The following is a 22,753-nucleotide window of genomic DNA, read 5'->3' as shown; positions in this document are numbered from 1 at the left end:
AGTCCCTCCTAGGCAGGGGTTCTCTTCCTGCTCCTCAAAGACAATGGCAAAAGGACAAATGAGTCCAAAAACGAGACAAACCCACCATCTCCGTCCATGTCATCATCGCAGGCGTCTCCTTTTCCATCCCCATCAGTGTCTCTCTGGTCATTATTTAGGACATCCCTGCAGTTATCACAGGCATCTCCAAAGATATCTTGGTCACTGTTTCTCTGGTCCACGTTGTGAGTCAGGACACAGTTATCCTAAAGGGTCAGAAGACCAAACACTTACTCCGACGGTTACTGTGTGTGTGGTCCTGCGCTGGATGCCGGCAACCTCCACGGCCCCCTGGTCATGAGTTGGCAGAACTCAGGAAGCCCAAGTTTGTCCGTTTTATATTTGAAACATTTCATAATCTTAGAATACAAAGTTGCAGAGCTATGGGAACGCAGGCATGGAAACTAACATTTGGGATGGTTAATATAAATAGTTGACTTCACAGTCATCAAAGTACAGGCTGAATCCGACAGTTTCTGAGAAACATACCACATCATAGGGCCTTGAAGGAGAGTCCTTGTAGAAACACATTACACCCCACCCCCCACTCGACTCCAATGGTTGACATTGCTGACATGTGGCAATCCGCAGGCCCTCCCAGTAAGGTAGGTACCTGTTCGTTCAGGATCCCGTCTCCATCAGCATCCTCATCACAAGCGTCGCCAATGCCATCTCCGTCTGCGTCTTCTTGGCCAGAATTTGGCACGTATTTGCAGTTGTCCTAAAGGGGAAACACGCTCAGAGAGACCCCTACATCTGTCTTTTTTATTTTTTAGCTTTATTGACGTATAAGTGACAAATACATTTGTAAGATATTTAACGTGTACCATGTGATGATTTGATACACTTACATACTGTGCAAGGATCCCCTCCCCTCAAGTTTACTAACAGATCCATCTCCTCACATATTTCCTCCACTTTTTTTTGCTGAGAACATTTAAGTTCTACTCTCAGCAAATTTCAATTCTACAATAGTGTTATCAACTGTAGTCACGATGTCATACCTTAGATCCTCCCACCCACCCATCTTATAACTGAAAGTCTGTACCCTTTCAGCAACTTCTCCCCTTTCCCACACCCTGTTTACATCTGTCTTCAGTCAAACCTCAAGACAAGGTGGCTGCCGGGCTTCATTACTGATGGCTGCTTCGCTACAGCGGAGAGGCAGCCGTCTAAAAACGCACATTTCAGCAGAGCCCACAGGACCTCGCCCCCACATCAGAGGTGGCTTTGGAAAGCCAAAGTGTGAGTGTGTGTGTGTGTTTCCTACTCGCCCCCCTTACCTTCTTGCAGTTCCTGGCAGAGCACGGCAGTTCTTCGTCCGGGTAACTGTCAATGTCCACATCCTTTCCGCAGAAATAGCCATCGCCAGCCCACCCGACTCCGCACTGTGAAGGGAAAGCCCGTCAGAGGCCTGGGAAGCGGACCCTGGCGGAGGCTGGTGGCCGACAAGAGCCTCCATTCGTGTGCACGTCCCCAGCAGGAGGGCCCAGGGCAGGACCATCTGGTTGTGAAGGATTTTAAAATGATTCCATAGGTACACAGGGGATACAGTGTAAACTTCACTCCTGTTCCCTCAGCTCAGGCAAGCGAGGAGACCAGGTCGCCAGCACACACTGGACAAGCTGGGCACAGACAGGCAGGTGCCCATCATTCTTTGTCCTTCCACACAACTGGTAGCATACACAGATACGCCGTTCTGCATCTCGACTTAAGAAAAAAATGAACATTGTATCTTGGAGCTCTTTCCTTACCACTCCATGTAGATTTATGTCTTTTTTAAAAATGGCCACAGATATCATGCATAAAGTTGTGTTCATGTGCCTCAGTCAATTCAACCAGTCCTCACTGGTGGGTGTCAGGCTTTTAACACCTTTTTAGATGGCAAATAATGCTGCAGTAAATTACTCCAGCATGCGTGTCACTCTGCACATGTACTGGTTTCTTAGTGTGAAATTCCTGGTTCAAAGGCTGTTTGTGTTTGTAATTCTGAGTTGTTGAAAGTTCTCCATATGCTTGTGCAATTTCTTTTCTCGGGGAAAAGGTGGCACTTTCCCTGTCATTCTTGAGCCACAGTTCTCTCTCAGAATCTAACAGTCTCCTCCATCAGTTTCCACCAACGGAGGAACCTTCTAAGGTGCTCAGCCTCTATACCCTTTCACCAGAGAAGGTTCCCACAGGCACAGGGCTGGGTCTGTGCGCTTGCCACCTCCCTAGAGAAGTCTCCCCAAGCATCCTGGCCAGCACCAGCCGCCGAGAGCAAGCCTCACTGTCAGCAGAATAGGCATTAAAACACCAGCTGTTCTGCACCAGACTATAGCCATTGTCTCCAATTGTTACGACACTGCTGCAAGGTCACTGTTACCCCATTTTACACAAGCACCGGCTAAGCTCAGAATGTCAGGTCCCTTTCTCGGGGTCTCAGAGCTGGGACTTGCACTCAAGCCTGTGCCAGCCCAGTGCCTTCTGCCATGTGTATTTGGTTAGTGGGCACTTTCGGTTATTCCTCTGATAGTCCGTATCCTAGCTGACCTCATTAAAGGGTGTCTGGCAAACCAGAGAGAAAGGAAATCATAAGTGGCGTCTGGGGGAGGAGATGGCATCAGGAGCAGGATGGGCACCCGTGGGAGGGCAGGCAGAAGAGCACAGGAGACAGGCCTGGAAGAGGACCGGGAGCTAGGAGGGCAGGGGGAGGAGTAACAGTCGGGGAGAGAGGAACAGAGCCAGGGCCAAGGGAAAAAATACTTGACATGAGTCAATGCTGCATTTCCTGGCCTCGCTATTCAAAATAAGGTGATTTAAGACCAGTGGCTTCCTAAACGGCAGCCTGCCTGTTCTCAGTCATCTGCGCTCTCCTTCTGTGACCAGAGCTTTCGAAGGCAGGCTTCCAAAAACACCCCTCCCATGACTGCCCCGTTTCTGCTCCACTGATTCAGCAGGGCCTTCAGGAGGCCCGAAAAGCTCAGCTATGGGGTATGGTCCTTGACTCATTTTAATGAAGAAAAAACTTCCTCTAGGAACAAATACATTTTTAATGAGCCATTTTCTGGCAGATTAAATTATTTTAGTAGTCACACCAAGTGTATTAATCTTTTACCATCTGTCGTTGCGCCTTATTACAAATTCAAAAACATATTAAGAGCCCCATCACCCACCATCCCAGGGAAGTTGTTAATTTGTTCACAGAAAATGAGGATTTAAATATAGATACACACTTCCCTCTCAATGGTGATAAACATGTCCAATCAACAGGAATTAGGGAAACTGTTTTTCTCCCGCCTCTGGACCCAACCTGTTCCTTCATCAGGACCTTGTGTTGTCAGAGAGAGCTGATGTCATTATATTTCTTTCTTTAACTTAGTTTTGACTCTTCTCATTTTTCCTACTTGAAAAGTGATATGCTCGTAGTAGAAAATGTTGGGAGCTTGAAAAGTCTAAGTTTGAGGCATGGAGAAAGGGGGGAGAAGTCTCCCAGAGTCCAGCCTGCCACTCAGACATGCTCCGGCTCACCTGCCAGGGCCTGGCTCACGGGAAAGGAAGGAGGAGGTGAGCCTCTGAGAGTGGCTGATTCATCATCGGTGCCTAGAGTCCCAAGGACTCTGGAGCCTGGAGTTTGGGAATGGATGACAGGAACAAGCCTTCCTCCTCACCAGGAGTCCAGTCCACACCGGCCTGGCATGCGGCTGTCAGGCTGAGACTGCCCTGCTCTCCTCCTAGCCGCCTCCTCCCCAGATCGGTTCCAGGGCTGGGAACTGCACAGGAGAAGAGTTGCCATACGCTGGGCTACTCCTGAACCTGGGTGGAGGTAGACACAGAACGGCTCTGCCACACCTTCCCCCTCCCCTGTGGGAGACAGGAGGCTTCTCTCTGAGGGTTTACCACAGGCTACCACCTCTCCACTGCGACCCACCTCCTGGGCCAGATTTCGAAGCTGGATGTCTGAAGGGTGAGGACACCACTGCTGCTCACTCCTCGGGCCTTCCCCAGAGCGTGCTTGGGAGCTGGGGCTCCACCACTGAGCTGCCCAAGGGCAGTGTCAGCCCACGGCCAACAGGGAGAGAGGAGGCAGCTGAGGTTAGACGGACTTCCGATTGCTCTCCACAAACCCAGCTGACCGCTTACTATTCCATCCTGTGTTTATTTTGATCGAAATGTTTTCATGTTTGAGTATTTTTACCCTGAAGCAAGTAGAAACTGGGGTGGTGTTTAAATACGTTTTTATTGATTTTTGAAGGGAGAGAGAGAGAGAAACATCGGTCAGCTGCCTCCTGCACGCCCCCCGCTGGGGATCAAGCCCACAACCCGGGCATGTACCCTCACCAGAATTGAACTGGGACCTATGATGATGCTCAATCCACTGAGCCACACCGCCGGCTGGGGTGGTGTTTAAATGGGGGAGGGTGAAGTGGTAAAGCAAGTGGCAACAACCTACCACGCAGGTCACATCCCCCTGCCTCTCCTCGACGCACTGCGCGTTCACACTGCAGGGGTTCAGCTCTGGGTTTCTGCAGTTGTGTTCGGTTTTGCATCCCCTGGTCTGATCTCCAGTGTAGCCGGGTTTACAAGGCCCACAGCGATAAGATCCCTGTAAGGAGCAAAGATAAGATGATAAGCTGGGAGCCCAGAACTGTGAGCAGAGGTACGGTGATCGTGTTCACTGTTCCGTGTGCTCAGTGACGCCCGACTGAGTGAGACCCAGGCCATCTCTCTGCTCACATGCATGTCCTAGAAGATGGTGTGGAGGTTGGGGAAGACCCCAGACTGGAAGCCGCGGCGGGTCGTGTGGGCTTGAGGGGACGGAACGGAAGGCAGGGGGCAGACGGACCGTCCCTCTGACTGCCAGGTCCACAGAGGGGGCGGGGGAAAGCGCTGCAAGTCCCTGTCAAGTCCTGGGAGGTCAAGTTGGAAATTTACTCTGGGACAAGGGACATGGGACATGGTTTGATTAAGACACAGGTTAGAATTTTTTTCTTTCTTTCTTTACAACTGATGACAAAGGAACAGGCCAGGAGAAGGGCCGGCGGCCTCGTGCTGACAGTTCTTGGTGAGGGAGGGTGCTGTGGGAGAAACCCGCGAGGGAGCTGCGGGCGCTGCAACGGCCCCTCCACGCCCGCCGCTTTCTCTACAAACAGCTCTTTAGAGCTAATTTACATATGATGAGAGAGGCCCCACAGAGCATACAGTTCAGTGGTCAGCGCTCTTTCTTGACCCTTCAGCCTCACCGGACCACTCCGTTCAGCCAGTTCTCTCCTTGGCTTTGCTTCCGCTCTTTGTTCTACGAGGACTTCATTCTCTGAGGTTCTCTGGAGTGCTACACTCTAGACAGCCCCCTTGTCTACTTTTCTTCCCTCTGGGTGGCTTTCATCATTATCTCTGTCAATGTCTCTCAAATCTGTTCGTGCAGACGACGGGTATCCTGGCAAAAAGCTAAGAGCTATAAATCCGCATATTCCTAGGGGGCAGAGCATGTGGCTCTAAGGACACAGACTCTGTGGCCACACCGGGAGTCTCTGATCACCTAACCTCGCTGTGTCCTCAGCTGTCAAATGGGATGACAGCATTGCCTATGGACAGCGTTGTTGTGGGATTAAAATAAGTGATTGGTATTTTAAAAATGCTTTTACATACAAGGCAACCGGGAACCGAGAGACTGAAGAACTCTGCCAGGGACACACAGCAAGTCAGAAGCAGTCATACACAGAGCCGCCGCTCTGCCGTTGACCAACTACTGCTACACGGGCGTTTTAGAAACAGTAGACAAGAACTTTCAGAAATAAAACCCATATCCAAAGGTTAACATTTGAGACCCATAAGTGCTAAGTATTTTCATTGAACACAAATGACTTTCAAAAATTTTATGGAAATAATGAATACCGTTTGGGGATTGTGTCATCACCAGTAAAATTCACATTCTGGAATACTGAACTCTTAATATAAACTGAAAAGCTCTTCCTAGTTTTCAAATACAAAAATGAAAATATTTTAGTCATTAATATTTATCTCAAAGCCCAACACTTGCAACTTTGATAGAAGAGTGAAAAAACAAGTTTGGCAGTTATAAAAGTATTCTTATAAAAATTACTTATAAGATCACTCTTCTATATTAAAAACTCTCTTTTCGCACAAACTTTTACTCTCATTTGCCATTCAAATACAGTATGCTCATATGTTCTGAGTGTGTTTTGGGGTTATGATTTATAAACACACACTTGATTTAGTAACGGGTCCTCTTTAATCACATCAGCCGTGAGAAACACTCACCAAAGTGTTGGTGCAGATCGAGTTGAGAACACACGCTCCATTGCGACACTCATCAATATCGCTGCAGACCTGGGGCAGAAGGATTTAAAGAGAGGGCTCGATTGAGTAGAAATGCAAATCACTTTTGCTGTGTTTCGACACTGTAGTGTGATGTGAAGACAGGGAATTTCAGGCAGGATGGAAATCGGGGAGTCATTTTAGCCATCTCCCTGTGTTTGTATCAGTCTGTACTTGACCTGATTTCAAGTGATAGTTGCCTACTTGGTATTCAAAGTGGTTCGGAAAACACAACTTGTATGATTCATCTGTTCCACACCTTTTTTAATCAGGAAGTTTCTTCTTCCTCCTGCTTGGACTTAACGTAATTCCCCCCGAGAATTCCTATTTTTCTGCAATTCTGCAAATGTCTCAGCTTTCCTCTCCTCCTATTCCTTCTACTGTTTCTTTGGAACTGCAATTAAACAAAATTGGACTTTCTAATTTATCTCTTCTATTGACTCTTAAAATCTCGTTCTTATTTTCCATATTTCTGTTCCTCTGTGCTGCATTCTGGGTGATGTCCCTCGTTCCACCTTCCGAACTTAAAGTCCCTGTTAGCTGTCTTGTTCATTTATTAAGTTTTTAATGCCAATGATTATATTTTTCACTGAATAAATTTTACTTGGCTATTTCTCAAACATGCCTGTCCTCCCCCCACACCTCATTGTTCTATTCTTTAATTATGGTATCTATTCCTTCCTTTTTCTCTTTACCCTTTTGAACATATATTTATCACATTTCCTCATGGTAGCATCTTCACAGAAAGAGTCATTCTTGTTTATGAGCATATCCTGAGTGGCCCTACCTTTGCCTATGAGCTTGGAATCTCTTCACAAAGTGGTGTGGCTTTGGCATTAGCCAGGGCCCTGGGGATTTTACTCTCCAGAGCTGGTTTTCATGTTAATTTTTGGCTTTCTATTTGCTTCATATGTGTAGATAGATTTGGAGCTCACAGCTTGGGGCTTTGATTTGTTGTGGGCAATTTTCATGTGTTAACCTTGTCTTAAAACTGACATCAAGCTTCCTTGTTGATTTTGGGGGTTAGCGAAGTTTTCTCATCTCCTTGTAATGGGTAAGGTAGCTCTTTGAGGCCCCTGGCTTCATGCAGGAATGTTAGATCTTTCCAAGGGCCCAAGACTATATCTGCTGTACCCCCAAAGGTGCTAAGACCCCAGCTCCCCACTTTGGGGACTGTGCTCAGCTCCCACGTCCCACGAGCTGCTGTAGCATGAGCTTCCCCCACAGCTCTGGCTCTGTGTTCCCTCTTTATTTCTAGAACCTGCACATTTCTTTTTACTTCCTTTGATACTGGTGATACATTAAAATTTGTTGTTAAATTTTATCAAGTTCTACTTCAGTTCAATCTACCGTATTGCTGGAAGTTATCGGGAAGTACTCCTCAACCGCTTACACAAAGCCCCTTCTATTTCATTCTGTCTCCTTTCCTCGGTTTAGTCCTGGAGGTTTTGTCTTTACAGGAGAGAAGAAAAACTTTGGGTCATTCCTCTAATGGCTTGTTGTCATTCCTATCTGCCTAGATTGCCTCCTTTTCTTCTAGTCTAAAAAATGATGCACCTAGCATCCTTTGATAGGCAGCTAGGAGATAATGAGCACTGCCCTTCTTTAAAGCTAATAATTTCCCTAAGGTAGTAACATATATTTATAGACCAACCATTTTTAAGGGCTGAAAACATCAAAAAGAATTTCACAGCCAGCTGGTTAAATAATGACTAGGATAGAGAGCATCTGGAAATAAATGGGGACTGTCTCAAAGCGCTCAAGTGCTTAGGGCAATTTACGGCTCATATAAGAAGAAGCGGGGGTTTCCTCCAGGGATTATTTCTACTCTTGAGATCGTCTCATCTCTAAAAAAGCTTCTGATCAGCAACAATGACTACAAAAGTGACCTAATTTTTTGAAGCTTTGTTTCCCCAATTTTCAAGTGATTCTATAGGACAAAGTGTTCAGTGGCTACCAACGAAATAAGCCTGAGATCATGCCACACATTCAGCGCTATCCTGTTCACTGTTTTCCTAGTGATGCTCTGTCATCCCAACTTAAGAGCTTCCTCCCTCCTGAACTTCACAAACATGTATACTCAGAAAAGAGCTGGAAAACGTTCTAATTTGCTCATCAACGCCATGACATTCCCCATGGCACTGGCTGCTCAAGGAGGTAAAGGGTTATACAGAAAGAGGTGGAAACCAACCAGAGTTTCTCTGTTGGTAATTAAGGTAACAATACACTTCAGCCCACCTGTTTATTTGTCTTGGCAAAACTGATCCCGACACCCTGCACCAGGGACCCTGTGAAGCCCACGGGGCACGCATCACATCTGAAGCCGGGAGCTAAGTTCACGCAGCGCACACCCGGGTAGCAGGGATGGTATTTGCACTGGAGAGAAAAATAATTCAAAGGCATTAGTCCCACAGAGAAAACACCCTCAAAACTTCATTTATCCACTTGCACACGCTTGTTTATTTAGCTATCCATTTTCTGGTGGTCAGAATGGTAAAAGGAAATAAAGGCTTCCGATGTCATGGTCCCCCTAGGAGTCCCTGACCCACACAACCTGCAGTTGCTTTGCTGTGTTACAGGATAATTGCACAGCCAAGTGGAAAGCGTCTTAATGTTAATCACTTCACCTCCCAGTATAAATTCCCTGAAATTCTAACTTGGAATTTAGAAACCTATGAAAGGACAGTGCTCTTGGACCACTTGGCGGTTCGCTGTTAGATGGGCCCAAAGGCACTACTGAACCAACTACTCAAAAGAAAAGACCTCGAGCCCTGGCCGGTTTGGCTCAGCGGGTAGAGCGTCGGCCTGCGGTCTGGAGAGACCCGGGTTCGGTTCCTGCTAAGGGCACGTACCTCGGTTGCAGTTTGTCCCCGGCCCTGATTGGGTCGTGTGGGTGGCGACCACTCGATGTGTCCCTTTCACATCGATGTTTCTCTCTCTCTCTCCCCCCCCCCTCCCACTCTATCTGAACAAAAATGGAAAAATGTCCTCGGGTGAGGATAAAAAAAAAAAGAAAAGACCTCGGAAAGACAAGGCTGGGGCGGTTGTTTCTTCAGTCAGATGTGATCCGTCAGAGTCTGTGCCTGTTCTGTGCCCCAGCAAGTCCATGGCAGTTCCAAGGCCCTTGGAGACTAGGTGATTGTTGTTGTTGTTGTTATTTATTTATTTTTTTTACCACTTCAACTAATGTAAAAAACATGACCACTTTTGACTCTTTCAAAAGGGGGAGAATTCCAGCTCACAAAAACCAGATGCAGTTCTGTGAAATGTGTACAGATGTTTCTGCAATTGAGGAATTACTAGAGGCTACCTAGGGAGGTAATCAGCAGAGTGCTACCACAAACCTACAAGAAGTGGGTGGGGGCGGGTGTATGTGTGTCCTTGCACGTACCCCCGTTTCTCCTTCTGACCTTCCTCTGGCCCGGTGGGGCAGAGTGAGGGAGGCACATTCTGATGGTAGCCTTGCTACCTACTATGAACTCAACTTTGGACTGGACTGTGACTGGCTAGTCATGGTCTTGAAACTGTCTACATCAGAGGCGTTGGCAGCCATCCAACCAGACTGTATTTGCTGTGTGTGTTTCTGTCTCCATCCCTGGGCACTTTTCATTACTCACAAGTGATGGGGCCTCCTCGACAGGTCTTATTGGTTTGAGATTCTCCTCTGCTCTTTTCTTTTAGGCTTAAATAAATCAGTTGCAATCTCTGGAACATACCCTTACACACATCTTCCCCCTCCCACGTTTGCAAAAGTGTGGCATATCGAAAAATAATAACACAAACTGCTTAAGAGAAACAATCAATGTTCGTGCATAAAGCCGAAACCTCAGTATTGTAGCAATGTGGACGAGAAGAGTTGGAAACACAGCCACAGCGGTGTGTTGTGCCTCCTTCCCCCCACCGCTCACGGTGTCTCATGACCTCTCAGGACTCATCAGGAAGTAGTTTTTTTTGTTTTTTGTTTTTTTTTAATCCTCATCCGAGGACATTTTTCCATTTTTTGTACAGACAGAGTGGGAGGGAGAGAGAGGAAGAGAGAGAGAGGGAAACATCGATGTGAAAGGGACACATCGAGTGGCTGCCACCCGCACGACCAACCAGGGCCGGGGACAAACTGCAACCGAGGTATATGCCCTTAGCAGGAACCGAACCCGGGTCTCTCCGGACCGCAGGCGGACGCTCTAACCGCTGAGCCAAACCGGCCAGGGCAGGAAGTAGTTTTTAAGTAGTCTGGAGGACAACCCAAGTCCTCCCTTAGTCATCCGCATGGCTTCTTTTTATACCAGCTGCATAGTGGGCAAGATATTTAGGGAGCCCCTCCCCCGTCCAGCTGCACTTTTACCTCATCAATGTCAGAACAGGTGATCCCGTTTCCGTGTAGCCCTCGGGGCAGGGCCCACACTGAAAGCCATCTCTGGTGTTGGTACATCGGACTCCGCGGAAACACGGGTTGGAGTCACACTGGCGCACTGGGGGTGCTGGGGGTGCAGGGGGCACCAGTGTGTTTGGGGTGGGAGACTGCAAGCCAAGAGGACCTAGAAGAAAAACAACAGGCTTATTCACCACCAGGAGAATAGAACTGACACAAAATAAAATTTGGTTTTTCAGTGAAGCTCTCTTCCCTCCACCTCTGTGCAAACGCCCAGAAACTGCAGCCAGTGTCGCCTCACCCCGGGCCCTTCTTCAGCCTGCGTCTGCTCGCCCAACTCAGAACGAGCCAGTTACTAGAAAAGCACTTACCGCAAGCCTGGCATTCCGCTATGGTGTTTCGCAAAAATGAGGTTTCCTTGACCTTTAGAAATGGAAAGAGGAAAAAAAAAAAAAAAGATTGAAAGGGAGTACCTGATACATAATCCAGGAATGAAAGAAGCCATGTGGAGCAAGCTATTAAACACTTCTTAAAGAAGTTCTAGGGTAACATTTGATGGCTGCCGCCCTGCTTGGAGCCGTGATGTGTTTTTCACATGCGTGCCCCCCATTCCAGAGCCTCTGTCTCGAGTCCCGGGGTGGCCGGCTGCGTGGGGCTGGCCGCAGGTGTGCCTCCCCGCCATGCCGAAGGCCTGCTGCTGCCCCAGCTCACACAAAGAGCCGCTCGGATAACACTGGGGTGTTTCTGATGGTGTGTCTCGGTTGTTACCTGCTGTCTCAGCAGATCCTTCACCTCTCCCAGCAGCTGGTTCAGCTGTGACATTTGCCCCAAGAACTGCCGATTGAAGTCTCCTATAGCAACAACAAAAGGTAAGGAGCATTCAGCCAGTGACAGCTTTTTCTCCAGTGACTGAAAAGCAAATGATTTCCCAGAGATTTATCATGACAAAAACCTAGGGTATAGGAATTTAACTTGGTGTAATTCATCAAAAAAAAAAAAAAAAAAAAATGATCGTGATGCCACTGGCTAGTTTAAAATTCATGTGAGTTATAAAAATAAAAACATGCGATGAAAATATTCCTTGCCCTAGATTTTGACACAAGAGCCTGATTTCGGGAGATACCTCCTGTAGGACCGCTCTGTGGACAGTCCCTGTTTTGGTGAGGGGACCCAGCCCGACGAGAGGCCTGCGGTCTGTCTGTGTGGATGAAGCTATGCAAACGGCCCACGAGCCCACACCTGTGCTTGTGGCGGCCAGCGGCTCGCTCTGCTGCAGGAAGCAGTCTTGCAGGCTGGCCACCTGGAACAGCGAGCCTCTCACCACCAGCTTCAGCTCTTCCAAGAAGTCCTGGGAAAAAAAAAAATCAGATTCATACCACGCAATGCTGGTGCCATGCAAAAGCCAACGTTTGCATATTCACACAACTTTCCTAACAGAGTAGCCCTGTATACTTGGACCCTGACGTCTGAGGTAATTTTGTGGGTTTGCATTTTTCCTAAAGCCTGCCAGCCCTACCCTTTGCACTGAAGCGACAGGGAACTTCAGCCAGTGGCCGAGGGAACGCCGGCGCTCAGCTTGGCCTCGGAGTGCGTAAGGTGGCTCTGAGGAGAAGGTTTTTTTCCTTCAAAGTAAACAGTTATTTTATAGCAGGAGCTTCTTAAGAATTATCTGAAATTTGTTTATGGAGTTTAGACTGTAATAAATATTTTACTCATTCATTCTGATTTTAAAGAGTATTGTTTTTAGGATGTCCTGGTTCTGGGTTTTAGAAAGTTCTGATTTTGTTGGCTTATGAGTCAACAGTAGATTCTGTCGTTATCAGGCAGATGGCATCACATGCCCACTTTACTGCTTGATGTCAATCATTCATTACTCACAAAGAAATTCTCTTCAGCCCTTTATTTTGTAAGCTTTACTCATATCCATTATTATATCTACAGATGACAGAAAAAGGTTATATTATCTGCCAATGTACAGTCATTATTTTTGTTTTAGAAATGAGCATGCTAAGGATTTTTAGAGGAATTCTACTTCTTTTGTTGTTAATCCTCACCCAAGGATATTTTTCCATTGATGCTTAGATAGAGTGAGGGGGGCAGAGAGACACACACATTGATGTGAGAGAGACACATTGATTGCATGCCTCCCAAATGACCCCAGGGCCAGGGATCAAACCTGCAACCCTGTCCTCAGCTGGGAATCAAACCCGAGACTGTTTGGTCCGCAGGTCAATGCTCTAACCACTGAGCCAAACCAGCCAGGGTAGGGAATTCTACTTTTTAATTAGCTAAGATGTATTCAACATGTGCTAATGTAACAGTGTGTTGGACACTGGGCCATAAAGTCTATGGAGGCAGGACAATGATTATTTTATCCACCATGCTATCTCTAATGCCTAGAATGTGCCCATTTGTTGACTAATAGACTGACTGAATGAGCATGTGACTGAAGACAGAGCGCCATGGGCCCTGCTGACGGTCTAAGGAGCTAGGACTTCTGGGAGATTTCCAGTAAGTGTAGTTTCTGATGACCTTGTCATGGCCGACTCCAGGCTTTTAGAAATGGACTTACTTGGTGGTAGACACTAATTTCTGAAATGGTCAGTGGCACAATTTCTTTCATCCTGACTTTGGTTATTTAGGGGATTCAGAAATCAAGTTTAGCATTCGTTTTTTTCTCATATAAATCTACACTAAATATATATATACATATGTCTACATCTATCTCTGCAGAAACAAAATAAAAAAAAAACCTTGGATTTTAGTTTTCTTGGAATTTGTGCTTAAAAATGTGTCTCGTTTTCAAGCATAAAATTCTAGATTCATCATATTAAAAAAACATTGCCTAAAATGTCTCAGTATTCCTAGCTGTAATGGAAATTATTGCTTACGCCCTGCCTCTTTGTTCAAAGGGCTCAGCGTAGCTTGTAACGAAAGCACTTGTAATAAAATAGAAATGGAAAATGAGAATTGAGAGCTAGAAGACAACAATATTATGGGATGTAACAGATGAACACAGTTACTGATCTTGGCACTGACTTTCACATCAGATAAAATTCAGGAACTATGACCAGTTGGAATTATAATTAATGGAAAGGACAAAGAAAAGTAGTTCTTTATAGGAAATGAAGCATTTCCTAGCACACAGTTCTAAAAGAAATACATGTGGCAATTTCTATAGTAGGTGCAGTGATGAAATGAGAACACCATCAGCCTGGCACACCACAGAAGCAGAGGAGATGGGATTTTTAAGGGCACATGGAACTGAGTTGGCAATAAGGTCCTTTTTGTTAGGGATGTTCTGATAAGATCTTGTAAAATATGTTCCTATTGCTTGGCCCTTTCCAATCATTCTTGTTTATTTTTCATCAAAAACAATAATAACTAGAGAATTAAAAATAAATCATCCTATCATCCTAAGATGGTCTTTTATTTTCTACTTTCCAATTACATTTTAAAAGCCTCCATTTATCATCAAAAGCAGTTCTCCATTTTAAAAAAATCTTCACCCAAGGGCATCATACACTGATTTTAGAAGGAGAAGAAGGGATAGAGAGAGGGGGAAGGAGAGAGGGAGAGAGAAAAACATTGATGAGAGAGAGAAACATCTTTGAAACCTAGGTACATGCCCTGACCAGGACTCAAACCAGCAACCTCTCGGTATATGGAACAATGCACCAACCAACTCAGCCACACTGGCCAGGGCAGACATTCTTGATTTTGATTTCACAGTAGAATCAGTGTTTTTAAAAATGATATCTAGGCACCACCCCTGCAGATTCTGATTCAGTTTATCTTGAGGATGGGCCCTCTATCTGTGGTTTTCAAGTTTGGCAGGTGATTCTACTATGCTGCATCCTCATCAGACCTCATGACCTCGGCACACCTCTGTGTTCCCTGAGCCTCAGTAGCTCATCTTTCCACTTTGCAGAACAGTTTGTGGGCACCTACCTGTGCCCTCCTCTGGAAAGTCCTCAGTTCAATGGACTCAGGACTCTGGGTGAGGCCAGAAAAGGCTCTGGGGAGATTGTGAATGGAATCCACTTGGGTGCAGTCCACATAGAGCTTGACAGAGCCAGCCCCTCGCTGTAAATTGCTCAGTCTCAGTAGGACCCTGTGTCGCTTGCCATCAGCCAGCTGCAGGTTGTTGAAAACCACCAAATGGATCTTCCCATCATTCTTCAGGTAACGTAGGATGGCTGGAACCAAGCACAGAGCAATAGATAACGAGAAAAAGGGGTGGGGCGGTTCTGTGCTGAAGGGCCTCCAGGTCACCAGGCTGCGACACTGGAACCAGAAATATTCATAACGTTGCTTGTGAGGCGTTATTCTCTGCATGTTTTGTGCTCACAGAAAGACAGATAATAAACTAGCAAATTTGAAAATAATATCAGAGAGTTATAAGTACAATGAGCAAGCAGACCCATTAAAAAAACCACTAAAATTTTCAGCTTCTGATGGCATGAATTCATTAATTGCACTAATTCACCAGACATTTCCCGAGCACTGCCACAGGCTGGATGTTGCCCCTAGTTGCTTTGAACACTTAATTTCTACTCATTGCAACCTTATGAAATTGGAATATCTACAGAAGAGGAAAGTGAAGTTCAGGTGACTGAAGGAACATTCTCAAGGACATAGTAAAGTAAGTGGCAGGACTAGAATTAGAAACTGAGGGTGGTTTACTTCATGACTAAAAATGCTGGGCATGGACAGTCCTTTGTAAGCATGTACTGAATTGAGTGTAATTTGTCATATTGTCCCTCAGCAACCCATCCTCAATTTAACAATGCTCAGTTAGAAAATCAAAGGTATCCATGGTAATAAAACAAAACAACAATGACAAAAAACTAGGAGAGGGATCCACTACCTTACTGTCTCTGCTTTTTCTATGCATGGAGCTATCCCTTCACATATCTTGTTAAGCTCACTAAATAAAAATTCATGCAATTCTTTTCTCATTTTCGACCTTGCTTTTTATTCCATTATTGTCCTGAATATATTGAGCCCTGAGCTAAAAATCTGTTCTTGGATGCTGAGTCTTTGGGAGTGAAGCCCACTGGGTGAGGTTTGCTATAAAGAGCAAAGTAATTTCCTTCCAAGGGCTCAGTGAATCCATCAACAATACCTGTAGGTCCATCCACAGGTACCACTGCCAAACTTAAGTTCATCCCCAAAAACAATCCTAGAAACAAGATTGAAGGCTGAGTGTAAATGTCGCTGGATAATTAATGTAGTAAACACATAATTGCAGCTCCAAAGGTCTGAGTCAAACTCTTTGCTCCAGGATGCAATAGCCTTAAGTTGGTATAACTTTTTTGCAGGCAATGTAGTGACGTGTATAAAAACCTTAAAGTTGCACAGGTGCTATGGCCCAGCAATGGCACTTCTAAGAATTAACACTAAGGGGAAAAAACCCCCAAAATATACGAGTATAAACATTCACTTCAGAACTATTATAACAAACATTTGACACAACATGTGTGTTTAAAAAGAGATGGAGGGCTGGCTACTTAACTAATGGTATAATCAGCCCTGGCCGGTTTGGCTCAGCAGTTAGAGCATCAGCCAGAAGACCAAAGAGTCACAGGTTTGATTCCAGCCAAGGGCACATAACTCAGTTGCAGTTCGTCTCCAGCCTGGTCAGAGTCATGCAGGAGGCAACCAGTTGATGTGTCTCTCTCACATTGATGCTCCTCCCCCAACTCTGTTCAAAGATAAATGGAAAAATATCCTCAGGTGAGGATTAAAAAAATATTAATGGTATAATCATAAAATGGAATGCTATAGGATTATTGCATGTTAAAAACATAAAAATAGAGTCAGTATCATGGCAGTGTGAGAAAACCTCTTGGTCTCCCCCTAAAGTTTAAGTTGGACAACTATAATTCAACAAAAGAGTCCCTGGGGCCCAACACACAAACACGTCTGAGAGATCCACACATTGCAATACATGATGGCGGGGCTATCAGAACAAGTGAGTGAGGAGAATAGGGGAAGGACAGAAATGGGAGCTGCAGATACAAACTGTGGCCCCAGCAGACATGGTAGCAGTAGAGGGTTGAGTTGCAACCCCCACTCGGCCACCCAGAGGCTGGCACATATTGAAGCTGAGCCCAGGGGTGGAGAAGCCATGCAAAGGCTGGCAGCTGCAGTAGAGCAGCCACCAACACCAGGGAAAAAAAGAACAAAGCCACAGATGCATGAATCCACCTCTCCCCACCCTGCCATCGCCCACCCAGCTCCAGCAGATGCAGCAACCATGGAGGCAGCTTGTGAAAAGGCAGAAGCAACTTCTAGCCAGACTGGTCTGTACTCATTGTGGCAAAATCCAGTTGGGAAAAAAACCAAAGCCACAAATGCTTGAACCCACCTCCACCTGCCCACCCCTCCCCCACCCATCATAGTGGAACTGGCAGAGGCAGCTGGGACACCTCAGATACTGCTGCATGGCTGGCAGCTTCTGGTTGCAGGAAAGCAGTACTGGGAACTCACAAGCCTGGAATGTCATCACCTACCACACTCCACCATGGGGGGGGGGTGCCCTGAGACCAAGGCAACCCCCTCTTCGAGGGGATGCCCATCCCCTTGGGGAATATGGGGCATTTTCTTTGGCTAAGGTGACACTGCCCCACAGAGATCCCAGAAGTTCCGGTAGTGCAGATAAGAGAAAACACAAAATTGAGCTATACGTAGCACCAACTAGTGGAATACGAAAGAAAGTCCTTTACTTATTAACCTGCTAACTGGTTAAAAACAACAAGTACTTTAAAAAGATTTCAATCCCTCAAATGTCTAGACAGAGAAATGAGCCATCAGTACCATGAACAACCAAGGTAGTAAGGTAGTTCAGAAAGAAAATTTTAAAGTCCCCAGAAAATAAACTCAAAGACATGGGAGATTAAGATTTAAATGACATACAATTCAAGATTGCAGTTCTAAAAAAATATCAACGAGATGTAAGAAAACTCAGAAAGATAGTTCAGTGAGCTCAGGGATTAAAATCAATGAACAAGTCCAACTGATGTGGCTCAGTGGTTGAGCGCTGACCCATGCAGCAAGAGGTTGCTGGTTTGATTCCCGGTCAGGACACATGCCCAGGTTGTGGGCCCAGTCCCCAGTGGGAAGCATGTAGGAGGCGGCCAATCGATGTTCTTTCTCATCGATGTTTCTATCTCTCTCTTTCCCTCTCACTTCCTCTCTCTCTCTCAAATCATTAAAGGAAAAAAAACCTATTTTTTAAATCAATGAACAAAAGGAATACTTTACCAAAGAGATGGGAACAATAGAAAAGAACAAAATACAAATTCTGGAACTGAAGAACCAATGAAATAGATGAAGAATAAATAAGAGAGTTTAGGAAATAAAGCAGACCAGATGGAAGAAAGAATTAGTCATCTTGAAGACAGAAATCTAGAAATGACTCAGGTGAAAGAAGAGAGGGGTTGGGAGTAAAAGAAAAAGAAAGAATGCTATGAGAACTATCTGACTCCATGAGAAAGAGCAATATCAGGGTCCTGGGTATACCAGAAGGAGAAGAGAGTGAGAACGGAACAAAAAGCCTATTCAAACAAGAGATTAGAATTTCCCAAACCTTTGAAAAAAGCTGGACCCATGAATCCAAGAAGCTGATGGAGCACCTAATTATCTCAATGAAAAAGGACCTTCTCCAAATTGTGGCATATTAAAGCTGTCAAAAGTAATCACAAAGGAAGAATTCTCTCAGCGCAGCCAGAGAAAAGAAGACTGTAACCTATAAAGGAAACCCCATTAGATTATTACTGGATTTTTCAGTAGAAATCCTAAAAGTTAGAAGAGAGTAGAATCAAATATTCAAATACTGAAAGAGAGAAATCACCAGCTAAGAATAATATATCCAACAAAGTAATCCTTTAGATATGAAGAAGAAATAAAGGCTTTTCCAGACAAACAAAAGCTAAGAGAATTTACTATCCCAGGACCTGCATTACAAGAAATATGAAAGCAGCTCTTGTGTCTGAAACAAAAAGACAAAAGGATACAAAAACTGTGAGTAAGGTGACAAACAGGTGGACAGAACCAGGAAATTGCAACTCTTTTTTAGAATAGGGTTTAAACATTTAAATACAATATAAGGGCAAACAAGGGTAAAAATATTTTAAAAGAATTATAGTTTCTGCAATTTGGAAATGAACATGCAACATACAAAGGGATAATTTATGACGACAAAAAATAAAAGGGGAGAGGAAAAACACTGAACTTACACAGGTGAGTGGAGATCAGATGCAATAAGAAAAAGGACCGTTATATGTATGAAACTTTTTTTCCATAAACTTAATGGTAACCACCAAATAAAAATCTAGAACTGAGACACATAACATCAAAAAAGAGAGAGAGAGAGAGAGAGAGAATTGAGGGGGGGGGGGAATCATAGACTACCACCAGACTAAAATAGCAGGCAGAAGCACAGGGGAAAGAAACAATGGAGAAACAGAGCAACTAGAAAACAAAAGATGAAATGGCTACAGGAAATGCTCATATGTCAATAATTATCCTAAATGTAAATGGATGGAACTCACCAATTAAAAGACACAGATGGACTAAAAAGCAAGACTCAACTATACGTTGCCTTCAGGAGACCCATCTCGGCTACAAAGACAAACAGACTCAAAGCGAAGGGTTGGAAGATGATACGAAAAGCAAATGACATCTAGAGAAAAGTAGGTGTAGCCATATTTATATCAGACAAAAAAGATTTCAAGATAAAAAATGATAACGAGAGTTATACAACTTAACACCAAAAGACAAGCAATCCAATTAAAAAGTGGTCAGAGAACCTGAACAGACATTTCTCCAAAGAGGACAGTAGAGATGAGCAACAGACATATGAAAAGAAGCTCAACGTCACTAATCATCAGATAAACTCAAATTAAAACCACAGTGAGATATCACCTCACACTTTTCAGGATGGCTAGCATCAATAAATCAACAAACAAGTGCTGGCAAGGATGTGGAGAAGAGAGAACCCTCATGCACTGTTGATGGAATTGCAAATTGGTGCAGCCACTATAGAAAATAGTATGGAGGTTCCTCAAAAAATTGAAAATAGAACTACCATATAACCCAGCAATCCTACTTCTGAGTATTTATCCAAAAAAATCCAAAACATTAGTTTGAAAAGATATATGCATCCCTATGTTTACTGCAGCATTATTTACAATAAACAAGATATGGAAGCAGTCTAAGTGTCCATTAACAGACAATGGAATAAGGAAAATGTGGTGTGTGTATATATATATATATATATATATATATATATATACACACACAATGGAATAGTACTCAGCCATAAAAAAGAAGAAAACTTACCATTTGCGACAACATATATGGACCTAGAGGGTATTATGCTAAATAAGTCAGACAAAGACAAATATCATATTTCACTTATATGTGAAATCTAAAACCAAAATATATGAACAAAGAAAGCAGAAATAAATTCAAAGTGATGGTTGGCAGATGGGAGGGGGATGGGTGAGATGGGTGTAAAAGTTGCAGAGACTTAAGAAGTATACACTGGCAGTTACAAATAGTCACAGGGATGTAAAGTACAGCAAAGGGAATATAGTCAATAATATTGTAATAACTATGTATGGTATTAGGTATATGAGTCTTACTGGGGGGATCACTTTGTAAGTTATATAAATGTCTAACCACTATGTTATATACCTGGAACTAATATAATACTGAATGTGAACTGTAATTAAAAAATAAAAAACATTCATAAAAGGTAACAAGAGCCCTGGCCGGTTTGGCTCAGTGGTAGAACGTCGGCCCAAGGACCAGTGAGTTGCGGGTTCTATTCCAGTCAAGGGCACATACCTTAGTTGCAGTTCATCCCCAGCCCTGGTCGGGGTCGTGCAGGAGGCAACCAGTCGATGTGTCCCTCTCACGTCAATGTTTCTCTGTCTCTCCCTTTCCCTCCCACTCTATCCGAGGATAAACAGAAAAATATCTTCAAGTGAAGATTAAAAAAAAAAGGTAACAAGAGACAAAGATAGACATTTTATAATAATAAAGGGGACGATACATCAAGAAGACATAACACTTCTCAATACATATGCACACAACTTGGGAGCACCAAAATATATAAAGCAATTCTGGTAGACCTAAAGGGAAAAACTGACAAAAATACAATTATAGTAGGGGACCTAAATACCCATTGATAGCAATAGATAAATCATAGAAAATTAATAAGAAAATATTGGTCTCAAATGACCAAATGGACATTATACCAAATGGACATAATTGATATTTAAAAGCTTTCCATCACAAAACAGAATATACATTCTTCCTTAGTTCACATGGAACACTGTCAAGAATAGACCATATATTGGGACACAAGACCAGTCTCAATAAACTTAAAAATATTTAAATGATAGCAAGTATATTCTCTGACCACAACAGTATGAAAATGAAAATTAATGGCCAAAAAAAGCTGAAAAAATCCACAAATATAAGGAGATTAAACAACATGCTACCAAACAACTAATAGATCTAAGAATAAATAAGAGATCAAAAGATACAAACTGAGATTTCTGTGAAATTCAAAGGACACATATTTTCACAGGTATATCGCCTGCTTTTACAACAGGCTTTCCAGGGCATGTGGGTGTGATTTATTTTCATAACTGAATAGCTAAGTTTAATTTTATAACTAGTACCTAGTGGAGTACTTTACACATAAGAGGTGTACATTAAATGTTGTAAATATGAACTTTCAATGAATAATTAAATGATTGCATTAAAGCTTTTCACATATAAAATATAAAAGATCTATAGAGTGGCAATTCAAGATTTATTGCAGGTAGCAAAACCTACTATTGTGTTCATGCCACCATTTAAGGGTACTTCTGCCTTGCTCTGTGTTGCAATGCAACGCTGAAATGACAAATTCCTTATGCTCCTAGATCTTGTGATAATAGCAAGAAGAAAAAAAGAAAAAGAATTATGGAAACTTCCATTTTCGCAATGTCTGTTAGCAGAAATATTATCAAGAGATTTGACATTTACCATTCTTCATACTTGATCCAATAATTTTCATTTCTCTAATGGCTCCCATTTTTCATTTTTATTGCAAATTCCTTACTTCAATGTGTCTATACTTATTTTATCTTCAGAGCAGTAAGACTACCCCAGAGGGCAGAACAGCACCTGCTCAGAAAACTCAGCATTTTCCCGTCAGTTATACTGAGCCCAGAAACAGCCTGCGGCTCTGGCCCAGGAGCCTGCAGCCTATTGGGTGATTTCTGGGAGGCAGCACCCTCGGAATGGAGTGGACAGACATGGTGCAGTCCTCTCTCCAAGTCCCCCTTTCCCAGTGCTCACCTCCCCCTTTCTAGCTCAGCACGCACATGGCAGACGGGAACAAAACAGAGAGGAAAATAGAACAGAATAAGACAATCATTCTCCCTCTGAAGAGTGGAAAAACCAGTGTCCTGAGGTTGGAAGGAGTGGTCTTCTCCTGGGTCCACCACACCTCTGCCCGTCACCACCCCTGGGAGCACCGTTCTCAGGAAAACGGTCACTGGGTACAACTCTGTTTCTTCAGCTGTGGCACATTCCATCTCCTGCTCCCTTTTCACTCATCAATAGCTGGAATGAGTTTGGTGATTTCCGCCTGGTTTTCCCCTCAGGGCTAGTACAAAAAACTTCACATCTGATTAGAACTGAAGGCTGTAGATCTTCAAATGGCGTTTCTGCCTCTACTCTGTTCCATCTCTGGGTTTCTCTGTCAAATCCCTGCCTCACCTTCCTAAGTCTCTTTCTGTGTTTTTTTCTGGGCTGACAGCTGGAGTTTCTTACAGGACTGTTCTGATCAAGTTACTGTCTCCTGAAAGCAACATACAAGCAAGTAAATAAAAATCCTTTAATAGCTCCCGAGTGGTTCGTAAATTATGTCTAAAATCCTTCTCATCACCTTCAGGACCCTCCATGTTGCTGATGCCCAGCCAAGATGAACAATCTGTTCTGTGTTTTCACCCCTCTCCA

General features: G+C 44.1%; 1 protein-coding gene across 1 annotated transcript in view; it reads right to left on the bottom strand.

Annotated features, from left to right (window-relative positions):
• THBS4 (thrombospondin 4) overlaps positions 1-22,753 on the bottom strand; it is a 51,573-nt gene that overhangs the window by 10,876 nt on the left and 17,944 nt on the right. The window contains 12 exon segments of the mRNA XM_036279080.1: positions 86-245; positions 653-760; positions 1,323-1,427; positions 4,472-4,624; positions 6,301-6,369; positions 8,596-8,733; positions 10,700-10,734; positions 10,737-10,892; positions 11,098-11,149; positions 11,495-11,577; positions 11,966-12,074; positions 14,678-14,925. Of these exon segments, the coding sequence (XP_036134973.1) occupies positions 86-245; positions 653-760; positions 1,323-1,427; positions 4,472-4,624; positions 6,301-6,369; positions 8,596-8,733; positions 10,700-10,734; positions 10,737-10,892; positions 11,098-11,149; positions 11,495-11,577; positions 11,966-12,074; positions 14,678-14,925 (1,416 nt within the window).

Source organism: Molossus molossus, unplaced genomic scaffold (genome assembly GCF_014108415.1).
Source record: "Molossus molossus isolate mMolMol1 unplaced genomic scaffold, mMolMol1.p scaffold_m16_p_3, whole genome shotgun sequence".
Taxonomy (NCBI): Eukaryota; Metazoa; Chordata; class Mammalia; order Chiroptera; family Molossidae; genus Molossus; species Molossus molossus.
This window is presented reverse-complemented; position numbering and strand designations above follow the sequence as displayed.